This window comes from Mrakia frigida (assembly GCF_051309035.1).
Source record: "Mrakia frigida strain ATCC 22029 unplaced genomic scaffold BDY24scaffold_34, whole genome shotgun sequence".
Lineage (NCBI taxonomy): Eukaryota > Fungi > Basidiomycota > Tremellomycetes > Cystofilobasidiales > Mrakiaceae > Mrakia > Mrakia frigida.
This window is the reverse complement of record NW_027481247.1, coordinates 133,220-152,352: the sequence shown is the minus strand read 5'-3', so window position 1 is coordinate 152,352 and position 19,133 is coordinate 133,220. Positions and strand designations below refer to the sequence as shown.

General features: G+C 54.2%; 7 protein-coding genes across 7 annotated transcripts; 4 read left to right on the top strand and 3 right to left on the bottom strand.

Annotated features, from left to right (window-relative positions):
* Positions 1-330: 330 nt before the first annotated feature.
* On the bottom strand, positions 331-2,910 carry BDY24DRAFT_400196 (uncharacterized protein). Its single transcript, XM_076641927.1, has 8 exons — positions 2,733-2,910; positions 2,548-2,655; positions 2,368-2,477; positions 1,434-2,286; positions 808-1,364; positions 678-725; positions 583-598; positions 331-509 (listed from the first exon to the last, which is right to left on the bottom strand). Exons 1-7 carry the CDS (start codon positions 2,763-2,765, stop codon positions 589-591), a joined length of 1,719 nt encoding a protein of 572 aa, XP_076493501.1. The 5' UTR covers positions 2,766-2,910; the 3' UTR covers positions 331-509; positions 583-588.
* Positions 2,911-3,163: 253 nt separating this feature from the next.
* BDY24DRAFT_181941 (uncharacterized protein) lies at positions 3,164-4,636 on the top strand. The gene is made up of 6 exons (XM_076636327.1): positions 3,164-3,429; positions 3,510-3,572; positions 3,649-3,720; positions 3,795-3,893; positions 3,986-4,096; positions 4,188-4,636. Exons 1-6 carry the CDS (start codon positions 3,274-3,276, stop codon positions 4,557-4,559), a joined length of 873 nt encoding a protein of 290 aa, XP_076493500.1. The 5' UTR covers positions 3,164-3,273; the 3' UTR covers positions 4,560-4,636.
* Positions 4,637-5,269: 633 nt separating this feature from the next.
* Positions 5,270-5,918, top strand: BDY24DRAFT_400185 (uncharacterized protein). Its single transcript, XM_076641926.1, has 2 exons — positions 5,270-5,298; positions 5,364-5,918. Exon 2 carries the CDS (start codon positions 5,566-5,568, stop codon positions 5,791-5,793), a length of 228 nt encoding a protein of 75 aa, XP_076493499.1. The 5' UTR covers positions 5,270-5,298; positions 5,364-5,565; the 3' UTR covers positions 5,794-5,918.
* Positions 5,919-8,025: 2,107 nt separating this feature from the next.
* On the bottom strand, positions 8,026-10,060 carry BDY24DRAFT_400181 (sumo domain-containing protein). Its single transcript, XM_076641925.1, has 13 exons — positions 9,939-10,060; positions 9,771-9,808; positions 9,577-9,638; positions 9,480-9,501; positions 9,321-9,382; positions 9,184-9,223; positions 9,081-9,091; positions 8,962-9,008; positions 8,813-8,850; positions 8,662-8,697; positions 8,500-8,522; positions 8,325-8,345; positions 8,026-8,229 (listed from the first exon to the last, which is right to left on the bottom strand). Exons 1-13 carry the CDS (start codon positions 9,959-9,961, stop codon positions 8,131-8,133), a joined length of 522 nt encoding a protein of 173 aa, XP_076493498.1. The 5' UTR covers positions 9,962-10,060; the 3' UTR covers positions 8,026-8,130.
* Positions 10,061-11,783, top strand: EMC3 (ER membrane complex subunit EMC3). Its single transcript, XM_076641924.1, has 8 exons — positions 10,061-10,171; positions 10,296-10,322; positions 10,522-10,607; positions 10,712-11,000; positions 11,073-11,103; positions 11,195-11,266; positions 11,375-11,422; positions 11,499-11,783. The coding sequence occupies exons 1-8, from the start codon at positions 10,133-10,135 to the stop codon at positions 11,750-11,752; spliced, it is 846 nt and encodes a 281-aa protein (XP_076493497.1). The 5' UTR covers positions 10,061-10,132; the 3' UTR covers positions 11,753-11,783.
* A 366-nt stretch (positions 11,784-12,149) lies between these two features.
* Positions 12,150-14,475, bottom strand: BDY24DRAFT_181771 (uncharacterized protein). Its single transcript, XM_076636326.1, has 10 exons — positions 13,965-14,475; positions 13,818-13,874; positions 13,648-13,734; positions 13,426-13,554; positions 13,280-13,358; positions 13,146-13,195; positions 13,044-13,063; positions 12,640-12,973; positions 12,413-12,532; positions 12,150-12,306 (listed from the first exon to the last, which is right to left on the bottom strand). Exons 1-10 carry the CDS (start codon positions 14,271-14,273, stop codon positions 12,274-12,276), a joined length of 1,218 nt encoding a protein of 405 aa, XP_076493496.1. The 5' UTR covers positions 14,274-14,475; the 3' UTR covers positions 12,150-12,273.
* An 861-nt stretch (positions 14,476-15,336) lies between these two features.
* BDY24DRAFT_418065 (Zn(II)2Cys6 transcription factor) lies at positions 15,337-18,782 on the top strand (the record flags this gene model as incomplete). The annotated part of the gene is made up of 15 exons (XM_076643797.1): positions 15,337-15,518; positions 15,648-15,944; positions 16,059-16,268; positions 16,377-16,727; positions 16,803-16,828; positions 16,898-16,966; positions 17,044-17,173; positions 17,247-17,358; positions 17,432-17,493; positions 17,571-17,738; positions 17,809-17,896; positions 17,962-18,184; positions 18,255-18,399; positions 18,486-18,695; positions 18,773-18,782. The coding sequence occupies 15 exons, from the start codon at positions 15,337-15,339 to the stop codon at positions 18,780-18,782; spliced, it is 2,283 nt and encodes a 760-aa protein (XP_076493495.1).
* Positions 18,783-19,133: the final 351 nt, after the last annotated feature.

Genomic DNA, 19,133 nt, shown 5'->3' with positions numbered 1-19,133 from the left:
AGACAGGGCACGAGAAGAGGGCAGTCTACCGACTCTTGATAGACCTGTCAGGTTTGGACTTGTAGAAGGCGAAGGATGTTCTCGTTTCACTCGAAGAAGGTAAAGGGTCCACGTTGGAAGGGAAAGGAAAGACACAGGGTTGAAAGTCGACGCGACGACGCGTCGGCGTCGTTGTGGGGAGAAGGGAGCTAGGTCCCCGAACGCTCAAAGTCGACATATCTAGGAGCTGCTTTTGAAAGGAAAGAGAGAGATCGAGCATTGTTTCGGAGCGTCGCTTCGTGGCGAGCGTTCAGAGGGGAAGAGTCATGAGTCATGAAAAGAAACAAAAACTTGAAGAATCGAAGGGATGAAAGAAAGACAGCGAGCTCGAAAAAGAGTAGAAGTCTTTGATTGAGAGATGTGACTACTTGATTGAAGGCGAGCGATGCGATCCCCAGAGCGAAGATCCGAGGAGGCCAACGAAGGAGAGAGAGGTCGAGGTTGTGCGAAGTTGTGCGACGGTTGTTGTTCTGGGAGAGAGAAGAAGAGCGCAGGTCAGGACCGACGTTGAAGAGGCTTTAAGAGGAAGCAGTTTAGCTTTACGACAAGTTAAACGGATCTGAACGAGCACAGGGAGGTCGAGGAGGTCAGCAAACTGGATTCGGACGCGTCGACGACGAGGAAAGTCGGCACCTTACCGGAGGAAACTCTCAAAAGGCGAGATCTCGGTAGCCAAAGGAGGAGATCTGGAAGAAGCAAGAAAGAAAGTTTGGATCAGTAAGAAGGAAGAGATATCCGAGAAAAGGAGATGACGAGAAAGCGACTCACCTCGAGTCCAACGCGTCGAGATCGAACCCTCCGGCCTTCAGAGCAGCTCTCACTTCTCCTGCTTCGCAAGCCATGATCGACACCACGGGATCCATCGAATCTCTGAGCTTCCATTGCGAGCAAACGGTGCACGACAGAGCCTTCGGCGACGGCGACGACCTCCCTCCCTCCGTTTCCCTCATCGAAACCACTCGCTCTTCTCCCTCCATCCTCACGGTCGCGTCGTATCCGAGAACCCATCCGTCAGAGTTCGCAACCTCCCATCTGACGAGCGTCTCTCCTCTACCTCCATTCTCCGGTGAAGCGATCCCGATCCCTGCGACGATTTTCCTGAATCGTGCGAAGTTGATCTCGAGCTGGAGGGAACGAAAAGCTTGGAAACCTCCAACGAGCTCGGCGGCGGCATGAAGGATAGGATGGGTGGTTGCGAGAGCGTCGAAGCAGATTTGGGAGCAGGCGACGACTCTCGTGAGGGAGTGATAGGTTGGCGTGAGGGAGCCTTTGAGATGGAGGGTGGTGAGGGAGGAGAGGGAGGAGAAGGCCTCGATGGCTGCGTCCTTGAGAGAAGGAAGGAGAGGGGAGTCACTTTACGATTCACGAGGTTAAAGGGAGATAGGCAGACTTACGAGGTCTGGCCAGAGAACATCCGCGTCCCATCCAGAACCGACTCGAAGGCTGGCGAGCTCAGGAGCGAGCGAGTTGAGAGAAGTGATGATTCGAGGTTCGATGGCGAGACGCTCTGGGGCGAAGAGGCCAAGATCCACGAGTCCCCTTCGATTTATGACCGCCTCGTATCGACTGAGAGGCGTCGACTTCCATGGTGAGAAGTCCAGCGAAGCCGACGAAGATGCGCGTCCGTTCGACCACAAACGCCAGGTGGTTGAGTTGAGGAGGAAGTTCGACCAAGCTCCAACGGTGAGGTGGAACTGCTCCAGCGACGTCTGTACGGAGAAGACCCTCGAGGCCCAGTCGAAGGAAGATGGTCCAGGATCATCCGGAATCCTCAGACGAAGGGAGAGGAGTTCGGGGAGAACTCTCGAGGCGAGACGACCGTCGTCGCCGTGGAATCCTACGCCGTTGCAGTAGCTCCCGACCTCGAGCCCTTTGATGGCTACTCCGTAGAACCGTAGGAAGTCGATGAGAGACCCCAAAAGGGGTATATCCTTCCCACCTTCGCCCGAGAAGATTGTAACTTCGATTCGAGGGACGACGAGAGGAGCGGGTCGATGAGGCAGGGGAGGAAGAGGATCCTCGTGGAGATTGAGCGCGTTCAGCTGTTTACTAGAGACTCTGGTGCTTAGGCGAAGCGTCGAGATCGATTGATAAGAGTAGATCCCTCGGAACGACTCGGTGGAGAGGAAGGAGAAAGGGATGCTGAGGGAGGTGAGGTTTGAGAGTTTGGGGATGATTCCTAAGAGAACCTTGTTGAAGGCGATCACTCTTTCGAGGGAGTGGACTCTTCCGGAGATGGTGACAGATCTGTGAGGGCGAAGTATCAGTCAGAGGCGAAGAATGATGAAGGAACGGACTGTCGTCGAGAGCAGGAACGAGCGAACTCACCTGACGAGCAGCTTCCTAGCCACGTTCTTGCCCAACTTCTTGAGAGGGTCGAGACTGGAGGTCTTCTTAGCCATGACAACAACGTTCTTGAGAAGAATCGGATCGGAAATCTGTACAGTGGAGGAACAGGGCAGGTCAGAACGCGCGGAGGTTGAGCAAGAAACGGTCGAAGGACCTCACGTCTCTGAATCGTCGACAGGTCTCGGAAAGCGAAGCGAGATCTGCAGAGGGTAGAAACTTCATCATGTGCTGCAGTATCTCCGTCGGGATTCCGAAGATGAAGGTGTTCTGAGCAGAGAGAGAGGGAAAGGGAAGGGGGAAAGATCAGCCTGAGCTCCTCTCTTGCAAGGTCTTTTGAAACTCACGTCGGGGATGGTGTTCGAGCGAGTAGATCTCATGATGGTAGTTTGTGTTCTTTGATCGTACGAGAAGTGAACGCGGAAGCGGAAGAAGATTTGAGGTCGTGAAGCAGCTCGTCGTTGGGAGAAAGGATGCGTCGACGAAATCGTCGAGCTCTTCCCCTCCTCTCCCTTCCCACGAACGGCAACTCTCCCTCCTCTCCCTTTTCTTTTCCGCGTCCCTTTTTCGGCCCTCAAGCGCTCTCTGCATCTCTTCAAAGATCTCGTGAGTATCTTTACCTTTTTTTGGGTCCTGGATGTGCTCCGGCGACGCACGACGCACGCTGACCTCCCCTCCCTCCCAAACTCTGCGTCGCCTTCCCACCCTTCAGCTCGTTTGCATCCATACTCAAGCATCCAGCTCTACAACCCATACCATCAGCAAAGGTGAGACCGTTGTTTCGTATACTTTTTGGAATTGGATGCGTCGCTGTTGAGCTCTATCTCTCCTTCGCTGACTCCCTTCCCCTTCCGTCCGTCCTTCTCCTTCTCCTTCTACTCTTTCAGCATGTCCTCCGAACCCGCTCAACCCATCGTCCCCACCTCCGTCGAGGCTGAAGCCGTCATCTCTGCTCCCGTCGTCGCCAACGGTTCTTCCAACGAAACCTTGAACGAGGCCGCATCGACTCTCGACGCACTCGCTGAAGCTTCCTCCTCCGCCCTTGTGAGCTCCTTTCTTCCTTCCATCCATCTCTCGCGACGTCGAGCACTCCTCCTGACTCTATCTTATGACGATATCAAAAGGAGCTCGCTGTTCCTCCCGCTCAGGTCGAACCCGCTGCTTCTACTTCCTCCGTTGGAGCTCAGGTTCGTCCGGTTCCATCTCTTTTCTTCCGTCGACGAGACCCCGACTCACCTCTCCTTAATGTAACTCGCTCAACAGCCTGCTGCTTCTGAGGACCCCTCTTCTGAGATCGCTTCGGCTTCCGCCTCTCTTCTTGCTCTCGGTTCCATGGTGCGTTCGAGCTCATCCCTCCCTCCTCCCTTCCTTCCCTTTTCGCTCACGCGTTCGTTCCTCCTCTCGTCCAGACCCCTCAAGAGGCTCCCAAGGTCGATACCGACGTCGAGATGGAGTCTAAGGTCGAATCTGAGGTCGCTGAACCTGTCGCAGCTGGAGCTGAGGCTGAGGTGAGCTTCGACCTTCGTTCTGAGCTCAAGTCGAGTGGATAAGTGCTGGAGAAGCTGACCTTCGTCTCCTCGCCTCTCCTTCACCTTTCCAGGCTTCCGGATCAGCTGTCGCACTTGATGCTACCTCTTCTGCCGCCGCAGGATCTTCCCGACTCGGAGGATCTCTCGGACGAAGGACTTCCTCCAGATCGCTCGCTACCACCGTGAGTTTTTTCCTCGAAGAGCTTGACGCGAATCGAGGCGGCGCCGACTGACCTTCAACTCCACGTCTTTCTTCCCTTTTTTACCATCAAGGCTGCGAATGCCTACCTTGAGCACGCTTCCGACTCTGACGACGACGACGACGAGCGAAGCGTCTCCTCCGTTCCCAGGGTTGGTCCTCCTTCCCTCTTGACGGCTCTGGCCCTTCGTCCACTGACAGTTTTTTTTCTTGGCCTCTTCACTCAGAAACGAGGACGAGCTTCTACCGGAGCTGGATCAAAGAAGTCGTCTGCTTCCGGATCCAAGAGAGCTTCGACTTCTGGCCAGTCTACTCCCAAGGAGGGTTCGTCCGTTTGCACTTTCTTCTTCTCGACTCGAAATCGAAAGGCTGACCCCGCTTTCTTCCGCCGTTATCAGCACTCGGAACTCCTCTCACCATGGCTCAAGTCAGGAACTTGTCCTTGATGAAGCGAGTGAGTCCCTTGCTACGAAAAGAGGCGAGAACGACGAGTCGACACTGACTGACCCGTCCTTCCCTCCTTTCTCTCTTTCAGCTCAGGCTCACTCGACAGCCGTTCGTTCTTCCACTTCCCGTCCCCTCTCGTTCCGAGTACTGATCTACCCTTCGTCTACCTTGCTTCTATCAGCAACCGAGGACCCGAATGGCGAACCGAGCACACCCTCTTCCCCGACAGCTACAAGGAGTCCCTCGCCACTCCCGAGGCCAAGAAGTTCCTCAAGATCTTCGATCTCAAGTCCAACATCCTCATCCAGCGACCCACTCCATCCATCGAGAACCTCGAGCATGCTCTCACTATCCTTCACGCAGCGTCTGCCACTCCCGACAGTTCTCCTCTTTACAAAGCTTGGATCGCCAACAAGTACGAGGGAGAGGTCATGCTTCTTGCTGGAGCGTTGAGGGAGCAGATCATGAGGCACCTTACTAGGATGAAGAAGGTGAGTCTCTCATTCTCTGGTCGTGTCGACGAAGGAGATGAGTTCGAGGAACCTGACCGTCGCGTCCCCGTTTTCGTCTCTCCTTCTTCAGCGAGGAGGAGTCTCGACCAACAAGAAGGAGGCTGCCTCGCAGGAAGTCATTGATCCCGATGCGGATGCTGAGGGAGAGGAGGAGGACGAGTTGATCTCTGGGGATGAGCTCGAGGAGGAGGAGAGGGAGGAGGAGGAGAAGGAAGACGAGGCTGGTGTGAGTCGATGTCCCGCCCTCTTCAACGTGTCTCGCCTCGAGCTGACTTTTCTCTTCCCCTACAGCCATCCAAGAAGGCTCGAATCGAAGGCGAGGTTGAGGTTGAGGGTCTCGTCGATCCTGTCCCCGCTGTAGAGCAGGAGGCCGCTCCCGCCCCAGCTCCCGTCGAAGTCGAGCAGCCCGCTCCCGCTGAGGTCGTCGCTCCCGTCGAGGTTGCCCCCGTCGCCGTCGAGCAGCAGTGATTTGGGACCCGTCTCGTTCCCCACCATGCCCTCAGTTCTTTCCCTAGATCTCTCGATATCTTTCTCCTCTCTTTTCGTAGTTCCTCGCACGAAACGTCTCTCTCGCCGCGTCGCGTTTCGCTATGTCTTTTTGTCTCGTCGTCTAGCTTTCCTTCTGTTCTCTTTTTCTCTCTTCTTCTTGGGTTGTCCTAGTGGTCTCCGAAATTTATCGATCTCCCTGAGTATCGCTCCAGGCGCAAGCTATTTCAGTTGAAGCAAGTCGAAAGGGTTGAGCTCTCGTTGAACCGTCCTTCCGCCCTGTGGCTTTGCCTCTCGTTCTCCTCCTCAATTTCTCTCTCTTCTTTTCACTTTCGGCACCTATGTACTACCTGCAACCACGCGCTTCGATCTTCTTCTCTTTTGCTTGCTCTCTACTCTACTTTTCATTGTCTCTCGTCCAGTCAGTCGACCATGTTCGATGTTGATCAACACGTCGTTCTTTTCTTTCCAGCTTCGATTTGGTAGAAAAAGAAAAAGGTCGTTAAATACAGCTAGCAAAGTACACTACAACGGGCCAACTTCATCGAAGACTGCAACGGGGAGAAAAGCGAGGAGGTGAATCTGAGCCAACGAAAAACGACGACGACGACGCTCAGCTAGGCGGAATCACTGCTGTAGATCAAAAGACTGACCTCCCCACCTCTTCATCAACCACTTACCTCACTCGAACCTCCTGTCGGAAAGCATCCTGCAGTCAACCAAAGCAGAAAGGCTTCGGTCAGTCGCGTCGTCCGTCTTTCATGATCGAACCAAACCGAACCCACTCACCTCCTCCCAACCTTAGCCCTCACACATTCCTTCGCGAACACACTAAGCTCATTCCAATGCTGAACCCAAGGCCTCCCTTGCCTTGAACCACCATTTCACCAACGAGGCAGGTCAGCAACGAACGACTTCAGTTTGAGCAATCTTGAACGCGACGCGACTCAACTGATCAATCCCACAAACCAACCCCTGAAGACCCAACCCCTCAACGAGAGTAGCCTCAGCGATGTGCTCTCCCGTGACCTGCTCGGTGTAGGGGGAACCGTTGGGTTTGAGGAGGAGGTCGCTTTCGGAGGCGGAACCAAAAGAGGGACGGGAGTGAGTGAATTGAAGGCGGGAGAGGAGGGGTGAGGAGGAAGGGACGTACAAATCGTTGAGCTTGTTGTCCAAGGAAATGAGGATTCGTTGTTCTCGTTCCATTCGCTTGCTGAAGGGGAGTCAAAACCGAAGAGGAAAAGAGGGTGAGCGCGAGAGAGAAAACGAACGCGTGCACTGGCCGGAGCGAGCTCACTGCCTCCCCTCCTTGTCGTCCCTCTTCATTCTTGCTCAGCACCAAAAAAAAAACGAAACCCCATCAGCCAGCATCCTACAAAGACGCTCGGAAAGTTGAACACACTCAGGTTTCCCCTCCTCCTTCCTGAGGACGAGCGCCCCATGATCCTTTCGAGGACTAAGGGAGGGAGAGGGAGAGGGAGCGTGGTGTTGTCGAGTTCGATCGGCGGGCATATCTAGGTAAGAGCCGTTCTTTCTTTTTAGTTTAGTTTGAAGTTTGGAGATGGTGGTGGTTGGAAGGAAGAGAGGGGGGAGAGGGGCGTTCGGGTTTTTGAGGGGTCGCCATGTACATACTTTCTAACGCGATCTAATGATCTAACGATCTAACGATCTAACGATCTAACGATCTAACGGTTTCTCCAAAGGTTTATGACGCTTTCTAGCGCTTCTTTCCAACGGAAGGAATTTATGAGAAGCACGTGCTGCGCCCCAGTCTAAGTAAGCAAGGAGTAGGTTGTTTTCGAGCTCTTGTGGAGGGGAAACAGAAAAAAACGAACGAGCAGAACGTCGACGAGAGAAAGTCAGAGGCAGAAACTCGCCACCTCTCGTGAATCCGAAACAGCAAAGAAGAACATCATGAGCAGAAGGAGCCGAACCAAAAGCAACCACATAAACGAAAGAGTTGAAAGAGAGAGAAAGCGAAAGACGAACGAAAGACGAACGGAAAGAAAGAAAAAGCAAACGAACCGACGCGACGACGCCCCCACCCCTCGTCCGGCCGCCCTTCCCTCCCTGTCAGCCAGAGTAGATTATAACGATAGATGATGATGAGAGGAGAGTGTCCGAAGAGAGAGATGGGGGTTGGTGATGCGATGCGAGAGGAGGAGAAGAGAGGTGGGCCGAGGATAAGACCGGGAACGAGGACGAGGACGACGGGGACCGGAGGATCTGATTCTGACGACGCAAAGCAGGGAAGAAGGAAGAAAGAAAAAAAAAATGTCAGCTGAAAAGTCTTTCCCGCACACGAGTCACCTTCGCCTCGCCTCGGCTGGACACAACCTCGACCCTCGACCTCGAAGCCCAACCTCCCAAGAACGAACCCCAAAAAACTCACCCTCAACCACTCACACCCTCTCCCCCTCCTCCCCCTGCCCCCCAATCTGCTGCACAACCGCATCCACCTGGTTCTCATCCTCCGTGTCCATCTCCAACTGCCAACCCGAAAGCCAAAACGCGTCAGTCTCCTTTGCTTCCTCTCCCTCCTCTCCCTCCTCTTCCCTCGAGCTCAACGAGCTCAAACGAAGAGCGACCTGACGGGCGAGAGGAGACTAACCATCTTCGGTGTGTGTTCAGGCAGAATCCGAGTTCCGTCGTAGCTGAAGCGGTAGGTGTTCTGTGTTCGAAGGAGATGGGGAGGGTCGGTTAGACTAGCGGGAAGGGAGAGAGGAGAGAGAGAAGGAAGGGAAGGGAGAGGGGAAGAGGACGAACGGGTGCTGCTCGGAGGGATTTCTGTGGTTTCGTTGATAGATGGGAAGAGAGAGAGAGAGGGGGGGGGAGGAAGAAGGAGGGTCAGCGAGGATGGGAGGGAATGAAGCGGGAAGGAAGAAGGAAAGGGAGGTGTTTGGGGGTTTTAAGGCGACAAAATGGGGGTCTGGGTACGAACATGGAAGGCTTCGAACATCTTGGCTGTGCGTCGAGAGGAAAGAGGTCAAGAAACATCGTCAGCGTGAGTTCCGAAAGGAGTCGTGGCGAGGGTTCGACGCGTCGAGGTCGTCGAGAGAGAAGGGAGACGGGAAGGGAAAGGGAAAGGGAAATGGAGACTGACCGAGAGGCTTTGTTCGTTTTATCGAGAACATCACGGCTATGGAGTCGAATCGAGAGGGCGCGAAGCAAGAGGGAGGTCAGCTCAATGGGTAAACGCGTCGAGAACGAGCAGAAGACGGGAGACGCGAAGAGGAGGAGGATGGAGGACGAACACTCGTCGTTCCCGTACACCACCTTGATCGTGATCTTCCTGTAAAAGAGAAAGGAGAAGAAAGACCGAGGGTCAGCTCAGCGAAGAGAGGGTTGAAGGGAGAGCAGGAGCGTCGACGCGTGAGGAGGAGGCAGGAGAAGGGAAACGAACTTGTCTGGGTCCTGATCAGGCGGTGGCGATTCCGATCCTCCACCAGTCTGGGAACGAACAAGAGAAGAGTGAGAAGGAGTTCAAGAGGGTCGGAGAGCGACAGCGTTCGGTCGACGAACCTGATGCACGTCTGGTCGAGGGGGGGAAGAAAGGAAGGAAGGAGGAGGAGGAGGTGAGCTTCGACTCTTTTCCAAACGATCCCGTCGTTCGAGCTAAACTCACAAGCCTCCAACTCGTTGTCCGCTCCAAACTCGAACCCAAGCTGATCCCGAAACCAAAACCAAGAACAACAATCAGCGATCCTCGCTCCAACCCAGTCTCGAACCGAACCAAGAAAGTGAAAAAGGTCAAGAGCTCACCATCTTCGGTGTCGTATCGTCCTGAACGGCCACATCGTCCGTCGTTCTGAACCTGTAGGTATCTGTTGATCGAGATCGAAGAAGGTCCGAAGCTGCATATGAGAATCTCAGCCGCGCTAAAGGGGAGGCGAGGCGAGAAGGAGGAGTGTGAAAGCTCACTGCTGGGAACGCCGAGGTTGGCCTGGACGGTCAAAGGGAAGCAGCGGGAGGTCGTCAGTTTTAGAGAGAGAGAGGGACGGAGGTAGATAAAACGTACATGGAAAGCCTCGAACATCTTCTTGAGAGGTTTGGTGCTCTTGCAACTGAAGCTCATAGACTCTGTGAACGAGAGAGAAGGGAGGAGTGGAAAACAAAGAGGTGAGCTCGCTGCTTTGGGCCGGTTGCTTCTCGAGCATGTATGCTGGGATGAGGTTCGAGAGGAGCGAAAAAGGGGAGAAGCAAAGAGCTCACCATCGTCGTTGTAGTTGATTTTGACTTCGACCTTCCCACTGGTAAACGAGAGAACGCGAAGGAGGGAAGGGAAGGGAAGGGGAAGGTCAGCTTCGACGTTCTCCTTCTCTCTTTCGACTCCTTCCATCTCGCTTTCTTCCGTCCTTTCCAGATCAGCATATCACTCACTCTGATCCATCGTTGACTGGCATACGTGTGAAGTCGAGCTGTAGAGCAAGTCGAAAAGGTGGGTTGGGAGAGCGAGTGAGAGTTGGGAGTTGAAGGTCGCGTCCTCCGTCTCCTCGACCTTCATCAGTTCAAAGCAGCGCAGTGTGCTCTCTCTCTCTCAGCCCTCAACGACCACCCTCGATCTTGGACAGATTATGGCAGCTGCGAATCTGTACCTTGACCCTCAGATCAGGGTGAGTACATGCCTTTGAATCCTCAAGGTTGGGAGAGGAGGCGAGCAAGAGGAGGAACCCATGCTGACCTCTCGCTCCTTCCTTCCTTCCCTTCCTTCCCTTCCCTTCCTTCCTCCTTTGGCAGGATTGGGTTCTCTTCCCAATCACTTTAGTGTGAGCTCATCTTCATCATCGTAGAGACCTCAGTAGACGCTCGAGCTGACTATATGCGTTTTCGTTTTTGCTCGCTCGTAGGATGGTACGTCTCCTTGCTCGTCACCCATCTCTCCCTCCTTCCTTCGTTCGTTCGAGCTCACCTCCTCCTTCGCTCCTTCCCTTTCCTTCTTTTTTTTTCCGACATCTCTCCTCAGATTCTGGTTGGAGTTCTCCGTCACTACGTCACTCAACTCCTCGATGGAACTCCTAAGAAACAACCGATCCTGGTAGTCCGAGAACAGTGAGCTCTCTCTCTCTCTCTCTCCTCCTTCTCCTCCTCCCTCCCTTTCTTCCTTCCCTCTCGCTCACTTACCTCCTTCTCATCTTTTACTTTTCGCTTTCCAGACGAGCTCTCCTCCGTTCTCAAATCCTCCGTTCCTCCTCTGCGCTCTCCCCTCTCGCTCCCTCCGCCTACTCTGCTCTCTCCTCCCACCTCTCCACCGCTTTCTTGACCGGAACGTACCTCAAAGTTCAGCCCAAACGAGACGCCAACGGACTCGTCGTCGTAGAGAAGAGCGACGTTCCCGTGCCTCCTCCGAACCCGTTGAGCGATCCGAGTCAGATGGAGGGGATGATGGAAGGGATGAAGAAGCAGATGGTCATGATGGTCCCGAATTTCTTGATTATGGGTTGGGTGAGTTGAAGGAATGCTGTTCGTTTTGATGGGACGATGGAGAGCTGACTGTATGCACCTTCGTTCTTTTAGATCAACTTTTTCTTCTCGGGATTCATCCTCAGTTCGTTGCCTGTCTCTCTTTTCCCTTCCCGTCTCGTCGACTAACCTCCCTCTTCCCGCCCTCTTCCTTCTTCCGTCTCCTTCCCAAACAGTCAAGCTCCCTTTTCCTCTCACCCTCGGCTTCAAATCCATGCTTCAACGAGACATCGCTACTCCCGATATGGGTTCGTTCCCGTCGAGTCGAGTCGAGTCGCGTCGCGTCGCGTCGTTTCCTTCCCGCTCCCGCTCACGCTCGATTCTTCGTTTGACCGTGCTTTGAATACGAAAAACAGACGTTCGTTGGGTTTCAGCTCTCTCGTGGTACTTTCTCAACCTCTTCGGTTCGTTCGTCTCCCGTCTCCTCCCACTCCTCCTCCTCCCGAATCTAACCCAACCCGACCTCCCCACCCCATACAGGCCTCAACTCCCTCTTCCGCCTCCTCCTCTCCCCGCCTCCTCTCTCCTCCGACAACCCTCACCTCGCCTCCCCCAACACCACCTCCTCCCTCTCCCTCCTCGCCGGCGCAGCTCCGTCAGGTTCGCCTCCGCCTCCACCAGATTTCCAGAAGTTTTTCGAGAAGGAGTTGGAGAATCTCGAGTTTTCAGAGGGGGCGTACAGGTGGGCGGGGGAAGGGGTGGAGGAGAGGGTGAGGGCGAAATGGGGGATGTGAGAGTTGGGAGAGAGGGGAGAGAGGGAGAGGGTTGAGAGGTGGGTGGGTGGGAGGGTGGTTTGGAGGAGATGGAAATCGTATGTAATTCGAGGCTGAAGGATTTCTTGAGAGAGGGATGGGATGGAGAGAGAGTGAGAAAGAGAAACGATCGATCACGTCCGCGTCGCGTCGCTTCTTTCGAGAACGTATCTACATGAAACGAGATAGGAGGTTTCGTCTTGAAGGAATCATCGTTTAAAAAAAACGGAAGCGAAGGATGAAAGGCATAGACCAAGGTGGACGAGAGGTCAAAAACGGAACGAGAAAGAGGTTGGGACGAAGAGAGAGAGAGAAAGAGAGAGAGAGTAGAGAAGAGAGGAAATCGAACGAGACGAAGCGAGAGAGAGAACGAGAAGAGGCTAGAGATCATGAAGAGAAAGAAGGGAAGATCGTTATTTATCGTAGAAAAGAAAGAGAGATGAAACGCTTGAGATGGAAGAAGACGACGACGACGCGACTTGAGTTGGCGCTTTGCTTCGTTTTTAGGCGACTCGAGCCTTCTTTTGAACGAAACCCTGAAAACCGAAAGCAAAGCAAATAAAAGCAAACAAGGTCAGAGGTGAAGCAAGAAGAAGGGGAAAGAAAAACAGAGGAGAACGACGCGTCGAAGGAAGGACTCACTCTGTTGACCTCTTCCTCGTCGAGTTCATCCTCCGACTCCGACTCTGATTCCTCGTCCGAACCTTCGAGAGAAGTAAGATCGTCTGAAGCCGAAGACGAGACTTCTTTTCGTCTTCGCAACTGCCAGAAAAGAGAGGAAAAACGAAAACGAACCGAACCGAACCGATCAACTTCTCGTCCGTCGTCGAAAAGGAAAGCCCTTGTCTCTCGACGGCGACGCGACTCACCTGCCTCTCGTATCTCTCGATCCGATGCCTCACCGACTCCCTCATAGTCGTAGCAAGGATGAACACCTCCCCGTCCATGTTGGCCTCCACCCAAGAGCGGAAGAGCTCCGAGTCGTGAGGAGGTTGGGTCGCTTGGTGAAGGATCGGGATGGCCTTCTTGAGACGATCGATGTCGGCTTGAGTAGGGGAAGAGATGAGAGTAGCGATGTCGTTGTGGCTGGAGTTGAAGGCTTGGAGGAAGATTCGGGAGGCAGGGGTGGTGAGGGTGGAGAGGTAGGCTTTGGAGAAGAGGTGGAGGTTTCGTCGCCAGGTCGTTGAGAGTTGACGGGGAGAACTGGGAAATCAAGCAAAGGTTGAAGAAAGAATTAGAAAAATTGACAGATGAGAAAGGGGTGTAGACTCACCCTCGATGGACGAGCGCTTGCTGTAAGTCGAGAAGCAATGAGGAGAGGAAAGGTCAGCGCGTCCGATTCGAGCTCAAAGTTCGTTGAGAACTCTCGACTCACTCTATCCTTCAGAACCAAAGCCTTCGCCTCCGACATGTTGAGTCTCACGACTGTGAAGAAGAATGCGGGTGAGAACGAAGGCCGTCGGCATCGACGAGGCAGGGGAAGAGCCGCGTCGGGATCGGAGGACTCACACGACGTAGCAGCAGCTTGATCAGTAGCCAGCGTCTTCTTTGAAAACCTCTTCTTCGAAGTAGATTTGGAGGCAGTTCCCTACATGGTAAGAAGAGGATCAAAGCCAATTAGGAGAGAAGCTGAGGTGAAGAGACGAGAAACGCACAGGAGCGACGACCGATCTCGACGAGGGTCGTTTCGCAGTAGCTGGGGTGCTGGAAGTTGAAGCGGACAAGGCAGTTGAGGCAGAAGTACGTGACGACGATGCAGCTGAAGCTGGGACCTGAACGGAAGCCTGAAGAAGTCGATGAAGGTCGCTTCAGTAATCAATCAGACGCGACTCGGACTCCCTATCTCCTCGACGGCTGAGCTTTCAAGTTCGACTCACCTGAGGAACGTGAGGCTTGACCTCGATCTTGGGTTTGATGTTGGGCTTGTGCTGAGGGTGGATGGCATCCGACTGAGTTCGAGGAGCCTGGGGGAGAAGACGAAAGAAAGGGAAAGGAGGGACGTGAGCTCGAGCTCAACTCATCGAATCATCGCGAAGGAGATGCTCACTCCAGATGCGACAGAGGTACCTGCTTGGCTGGGAGAGGCTTGAGGAGGAGCAGCATCCTAAAGAAGCAATCTAGTTCAGCGATTGACTTCGATCCCGAGAGAGGTGGGGAGGCTCAAAGGAAGGGGAAGAGAGAGTCTCGAGCTCACGAATCCAAACTGTTGCCATCCTCCGTTCTCCAACTTCGCCTTCGCCACGTCGACAGCCTGCTTGATCCTGGCATCTGCGAGCCTAGTAGCGAGTGCTTTGTCGGGATATCTAGTTCGAAGATCTCGAAGACTGATGATGAGGGCCGTTTCAGAGGGCGAGAGAGCGAACGAGGAGGAGTTGGCCTCTGCTCGCAAGAAGGCTTCGATTTCTGGATCGTTGGAGAAGCCATCAACAGCGAGTCGGAGGGTGATGATGGAGTTGAGCTCGTCGGGAGAGAGAGAAAGAGGTCGAAGAGGTTCGGAGGCCATGGCGAAGAGAGCTGGAGAGAAGGAGGGAGGGAGGGAAGCAGAGCGGAGGAAGTGAAGGTGGCGAAGGCTTCATCGCTCGAAACCCTCTCGTCTTCATGCCCAAACGGCAGAGAGTTAGCGAGTGACTCACTGGAGCTTGGAGAGCCTGTGGATCTAACGCTAGTTGAAAGAAGAAGCTGAAGAAAGAGAAGTGGGGAAGAAGATGGCGGTTTGGAGAAGAAATCGATCTTGAAGTCGACTCCTGTCTTCGGGAGGAACGCCCTTAGCGACCATCTTCCCTTCCAGCGAGAGGGGGAGTTTAGTGAAGGCTATGTACCCTACCAGCGTCGGGACCAAGAGGTCGAGAAAACAGTGATCATCGTGGGAAACGAGAGAGGAGAGAACGAAGACACCCCGAAGAAGACTCGCGACGCGTCGACGACGGCCGGTTTCTTTTCACTGTGCTGATCTCGTTCGTTCTCTATGATCCTGAAGAAGCGATCATAGGCAAGAAGACATCGATCTCCCAAACCTCCTTCCTCCTCCCCAACCTCGCAACCCTCTTCGGAAGCGATCAACTCCCTCTCGAGAAAAGGACAAAGAGAGAGAGGAGACGCGTCGCAGATTCTCTCGCGACGGTCTTCGTGACACAGCGAGCCGACTCCTGTCAACAACATTTCGGCTCAGGAGGCTACGAAATTGTCATCTACGGGAGAGAAGACAGGATTACGAGAGAAGGTGAGAAGAAGACATGCCCATGCTGTTTTTGACCTGAGGCGAAGCGAGAACATCAGGGCGCCGTGTGCTGGGTCCGTCTTCCCTTTCCCTCCTCTCTCTCCCTGCAGAATTTCTCGAATCGAGTATACGACAACAGGAAGCTTTTCCGGTCAATCTCGATCTAGTTACTTACTATATGACCCCTCTCTTTTGGAGGGAGAAGGCCTTCCAAAAACGGGCTTGTCACCTTCGCATCCCCGACAGCTGCGAGATCCTCCTCCTCTCGCTTCGCTCCTTGCTGCCCCCTTCCCCTTCGCTTCCCTTCCAACCTTCACCCTCTCGAATTCTCCCACTTTTCAAAGTAGCCATGCTCTTCGACCCTGCCATCGACGTCTCTCTCCTCTCTGAGACTGAACTCGACCAACTCGTCCAGTCCCTTCCTTCTGCCTTTGGAAACGACGACGCTTCAAAGATCCAAACCGCCCTCCCCTTCACTTTGCTTCAACAACAAGGTCTTTGGGCAAAGATGGCCGAAATGTTCGATACTGGGTGAGTTCTCGACTCCTTCTTCTACCTCCTCTTTGAACTTCGCTCTCTCATTGCAGAGAAGAGGAAAGGATGTATCGAGTGGAGCGAACGAGCTGACCTTCTCGCTTCGCCTTCCTCCGGCTGCCCTAGATCCTACTCCCTCCCTTCCACCAACAACAACAACACCTTCTTCCCTCTCACTACCAACCTCCACGATATCGCTCTTCACGATCACTCCCTCTCTCCTTGCTCTTCAGGAGAAAGCGACGACCACGACCACGACTCCCACAGCGCCGTCGCTTCCCCCGTCGCTTCCCCTCCTCGAAAGACTTCCGCCTCTTCCGCCTCTCGAGCTGGGAAACGAGCACCAGGAAAACGACCAAAGTACATCCGAACCAAGTCTGGATGCCTCTGCTGCAGGAAAAAGAGAGTCAAGTGCGACGAGGAGTGAGTTTCTGCTTCCTCTCCCTTCCGTTCCACCGCAGCGTCGTTCGAGAGACGCATGGTTCCACGACACCCTTCTCTGACGCCTCTTTCTTGCTCTCTCTTTTCATTCTGTAGACACCCATCCTGCAAGAGATGTCGAAACGCTGGAAGGGATTGCGTTTGGCCTGCTGAGGTAGCTGGAGGAGGAGAGGAGAGAGGGACCTCTGGAAGCGACGGAGGATCGTCGGTCGGAGACGAATCCCCCGAGAAGCCTACCGTTTCTCTTCCTGTTGGACGAGGGAGCTCCAGGAGTGTCCGAGGAGTTGAGAGAGGTGCTGCTAAAGCGTGAGTTCTTTCATCCAGATCTTCCCTTGTCTCCTCGACTGCGTTGGTTCTTGGTTTCCGACGCCGGACTGACACGCGTCGCCTCTCTTCTTCCTTCCTTCCTTCCAGTCCTTCCACTCGACCCAAGATCAACTCCGACAACGCTACCCTCAGCCCAGCCGTCTCTTCGTCCCAGTCGTCCTACTCCGGAAACCATCTCTCGGTCACTTCGACTCGATCCTCCGTCTCGACCTCCCCTGGAGCTTCTGCCTCCCCTTCGTTCGACTTCAACATGCAGTTTCCTTCCCTCGACCACGAGGTCGCCATCTCTCCCGTCTCGACCTTCAACAACGTCGCTCCCGATATGGACGCTGCTGCTGGATTCGGGGGAGTCGCTCTTGGGCCTGGATCGTTGTTGAACCCCATGGCTCTTCTTCCTTGGTTCCCTACTGCTGAGGAGAGAGGGTTGATCTTGCACTTGTTCGTATTTCTTGTTATACACTTCCTCCTTCGACTTCTTCTGACTCTTCTCCGTCTTCGTCTTCGTCTTCACAGCTGCCAGAACTCCTCGGCTCTTCTCAGTTCGTTCATCTCGCTTCTCTCTTCCCTTCCTCTCGACGCGTCCTGACTTTGTATCTTCCCTTCTCAAGTGGCCATCCCTGCTCCTCTCAACCCAGTCCTCTCAGTTCTCCTGCCTCTCGCCCTCTCTGCTCCCCGAGGTTCGTCTTCCTTCTTATCCATCTCGGCCTCGTTTCGTCGGCTGACCACCGCCTCTCTTTCTTCCCTCTTCTCACAGGATTCTCCGCTCCTACCGACGCTCTTCGACTCTCGCTTCTCTGCGTCTCAGCCACTCACCAAGCCTACCTCCTCGCTCGAGCTCAGGCTCCTCCTCTCATCCTCTCCAAGTCTCTCGATCTCGCCATCGGGTCCGTCCTTTCCCTCCTTTTTCTTTCGTCTTCTCACATAGGAACTGACTCCTCTCTTTCTTCCTTTCTCCAGACTTCGAGCCGACGCCCGAGTCCTCATCAAGAGCGTTGGAATCAACGGAGGAGCTCAAGGAGACGCGGCCGACGCGTTGCTCGCTGCCTCTGTCATGATGGGAGTCGTCGACGTGAGTCTCCCTTCTCCTCTTCCCTCGATCTTCGAGATTGTTCCTGACTCCTATTACCCTTATTCTATCCTAGGTCATGCTCGGTGGTCACTCTTACACCCAGAACTTCGAGCTCGCTAAGGCTCTTGTCGACGCGTGAGGTCTCCTTCTCTTCATCTTCCTTTCTTTCTGACCTCGAACGCTGACTGCCTTCTTTTCTTCTGTTCTTACAGTCGAGGAGGCCCCTCCGCCATCATCGCCGAAGGAGCCGTCGTCTACCTCGCCGATGGAGTTAGCGTGTCTCGAACTCGATTGATGCTCGAGATCCTCGCCGTTCACGAGGTTCTCTCTTCTCTCGTCTCCGAGAAGGGAGCTACTCTCATCTCCGAGGGAACGTGGTGGTGAGTTCTGACGTATCCCTTCGTCGATACCTCGTACTGACGCGTTTTCGATCTCGTTTTGACCTCTCAGGCAAGCCGAGAACCAACTCTCCTACCACTCCGTCTCCGTCGAGAACCACTTCGGAGTCACTCGACCCGTCATCGCTCTCCTCGCTGAGGTTCGTTCATCTCATAGGCTCTAGCTTTCGACTCCTTGCTGACCTTCGTCCTTTCTACTCCTCAGGCCACCGCTCTCGTCACTCGAGCCTCCCTCGCCTCTTGCGTCGTCACTGAGCGATCTGAGGACGAGATGTCTTCTCTCCTCTTCCTCGAGGCTTTCGGCGACAACCATGCTTGCGGATCCGAACCTGACGTCGTTGGAATCAGGAGGGACGCCAATGAGCTGCTCGAGAAGGTCGATGCTCTCATCGGAGGTCAAACTCTCGGGGACGGAAGGTTGAGAGATGGTGAGTTCTTCTCTTCTCGACGCGTCCTTTTGAACTCGTGTCTGACTTTCTTATTCTCCGCGTCGGGAAGGAAACAACGCCTACCTCAACGCCATCAAGATCCTCGTCCTCCGAAACGTCTTCAAGTGCGCTCGATCCGACACTCGAGTCCAGAAGTCTGCTCTCAACGTTCTCGAGGCTTGCTCTGCTTCCGTCGCTGCCTATCGACCTCTCCAGTTCGTCTTCTTCTTCCTCCTCTCTTCTCCCTCTTCTCGACGTCTCGCTGACTCCTTCCTCTTCTTTCTCCGGTTCGTTGTCGCAGCCTCACCTGGCCTCTCATCATCGCCTCCTCGCAGGTCGACGCTCCCGCTCGACCTTGGGTTCTTACCGTCCTCGAGGGATTGAGAACTCAGTGCTGCTTTAACGTGGATAGCGGAGAGAGGATCATCGGAGAGGTTTGGAACCGACTCGATCAGGGCCTCGAGTGGACCGATTGGAGGAGTGTTGCTGAGGATCTGGACATGAAGATCCTGTTCGTCCTTCTTCCCTCCTCTCCCCTCCTCTTCTCTCGAACTCAAACTGACTTCTCCTCGTCCCTTTATTCTCCAGCCTCACTTAACCAACCAAAGCATCAACCGTCGTTCAAGTCAACGTCTCGGTTCATCCTCAAACCCTCAACACACCCACCAAGAAACAAACCCACTCTTGAAACAACAGAGCCTTTGTTTTCTTCTGCAACACCCCACCATCCCACACCACCACCACCTCTTAACCCCCTTTTCACCCTCCTCACACCCGCTCGAACTTTCACGCTTCGTTTTCGCTACCTTCTGAAGAAGAGGGATCCATAGCAAACAGGTCGTCGTTCGTTCAGCGCGTCGGTCGGGTTTGGGTTTCGGACTGTGATCGTCGATGGCAGTTGCGAGGTCGTCGGTCTTTTGGTTTCTTTCGCTTTCTGTTTTTCCTTCTT

Excerpts from the sequence above, each read along its gene's own strand:
- BDY24DRAFT_400196 (XM_076641927.1), bottom strand. The coding sequence starts at position 2,765 with ATGAGATCTACTCGCTCGAACACCATCCCCGAC. Across the intron at positions 2,478-2,547 it reads CCTGTCGACGATTCAGAGAC|ATTTCCGATCCGATTCTTCT; the intron begins GTGAGGTCCTTC and ends TCCACTGTACAG. Across the intron at positions 726-807 it reads CTCGACGCGTTGGACTCGAG|ATCTCCTCCTTTGGCTACCG; the intron begins GTGAGTCGCTTT and ends TGCTTCTTCCAG.
- BDY24DRAFT_181941 (XM_076636327.1), top strand. The coding sequence starts at position 3,274 with ATGTCCTCCGAACCCGCTCAACCCATCGTCCCCACCTCCGTCGAGGCT. Across the intron at positions 3,430-3,509 it reads AAGCTTCCTCCTCCGCCCTT|GAGCTCGCTGTTCCTCCCGC; the intron begins GTGAGCTCCTTT and ends CGATATCAAAAG. Across the intron at positions 3,894-3,985 it reads CAGCTGGAGCTGAGGCTGAG|GCTTCCGGATCAGCTGTCGC; the intron begins GTGAGCTTCGAC and ends TCACCTTTCCAG.
- BDY24DRAFT_400185 (XM_076641926.1), top strand. The coding sequence starts at position 5,566 with ATGCCCTCAGTTCTTTCCCTAGATCTCTCGATATCTTTCTCCTCTCTT.
- BDY24DRAFT_400181 (XM_076641925.1), bottom strand. The coding sequence starts at position 9,961 with ATGCCAGTCAACGATGGATCAGA. Across the intron at positions 9,502-9,576 it reads AGATGTTCGAGGCTTTCCAT|GCCAACCTCGGCGTTCCCAG; the intron begins GTACGTTTTATC and ends TTGACCGTCCAG. Across the intron at positions 8,698-8,812 it reads GGTGTACGGGAACGACGAGT|CCGTGATGTTCTCGATAAAA; the intron begins GTTCGTCCTCCA and ends TCGACTCCATAG.
- EMC3 (XM_076641924.1), top strand. The coding sequence starts at position 10,133 with ATGGCAGCTGCGAATCTGTACCTTGACCCTCAGATCAGG. Across the intron at positions 10,172-10,295 it reads ACCTTGACCCTCAGATCAGG|GATTGGGTTCTCTTCCCAAT; the intron begins GTGAGTACATGC and ends CTCCTTTGGCAG. Across the intron at positions 10,608-10,711 it reads ATCCTGGTAGTCCGAGAACA|ACGAGCTCTCCTCCGTTCTC; the intron begins GTGAGCTCTCTC and ends TTCGCTTTCCAG.
- BDY24DRAFT_181771 (XM_076636326.1), bottom strand. The coding sequence starts at position 14,273 with ATGGCCTCCGAACCTCTTCGACCTCTTTCTCTCTCTCCCGACGAGCTC. Across the intron at positions 13,555-13,647 it reads TCAAGCCTCACGTTCCTCAG|GCTTCCGTTCAGGTCCCAGC; the intron begins GTGAGTCGAACT and ends CGACTTCTTCAG. Across the intron at positions 12,533-12,639 it reads TCGAGAGATACGAGAGGCAG|TTGCGAAGACGAAAAGAAGT; the intron begins GTGAGTCGCGTC and ends CTTTTCTGGCAG.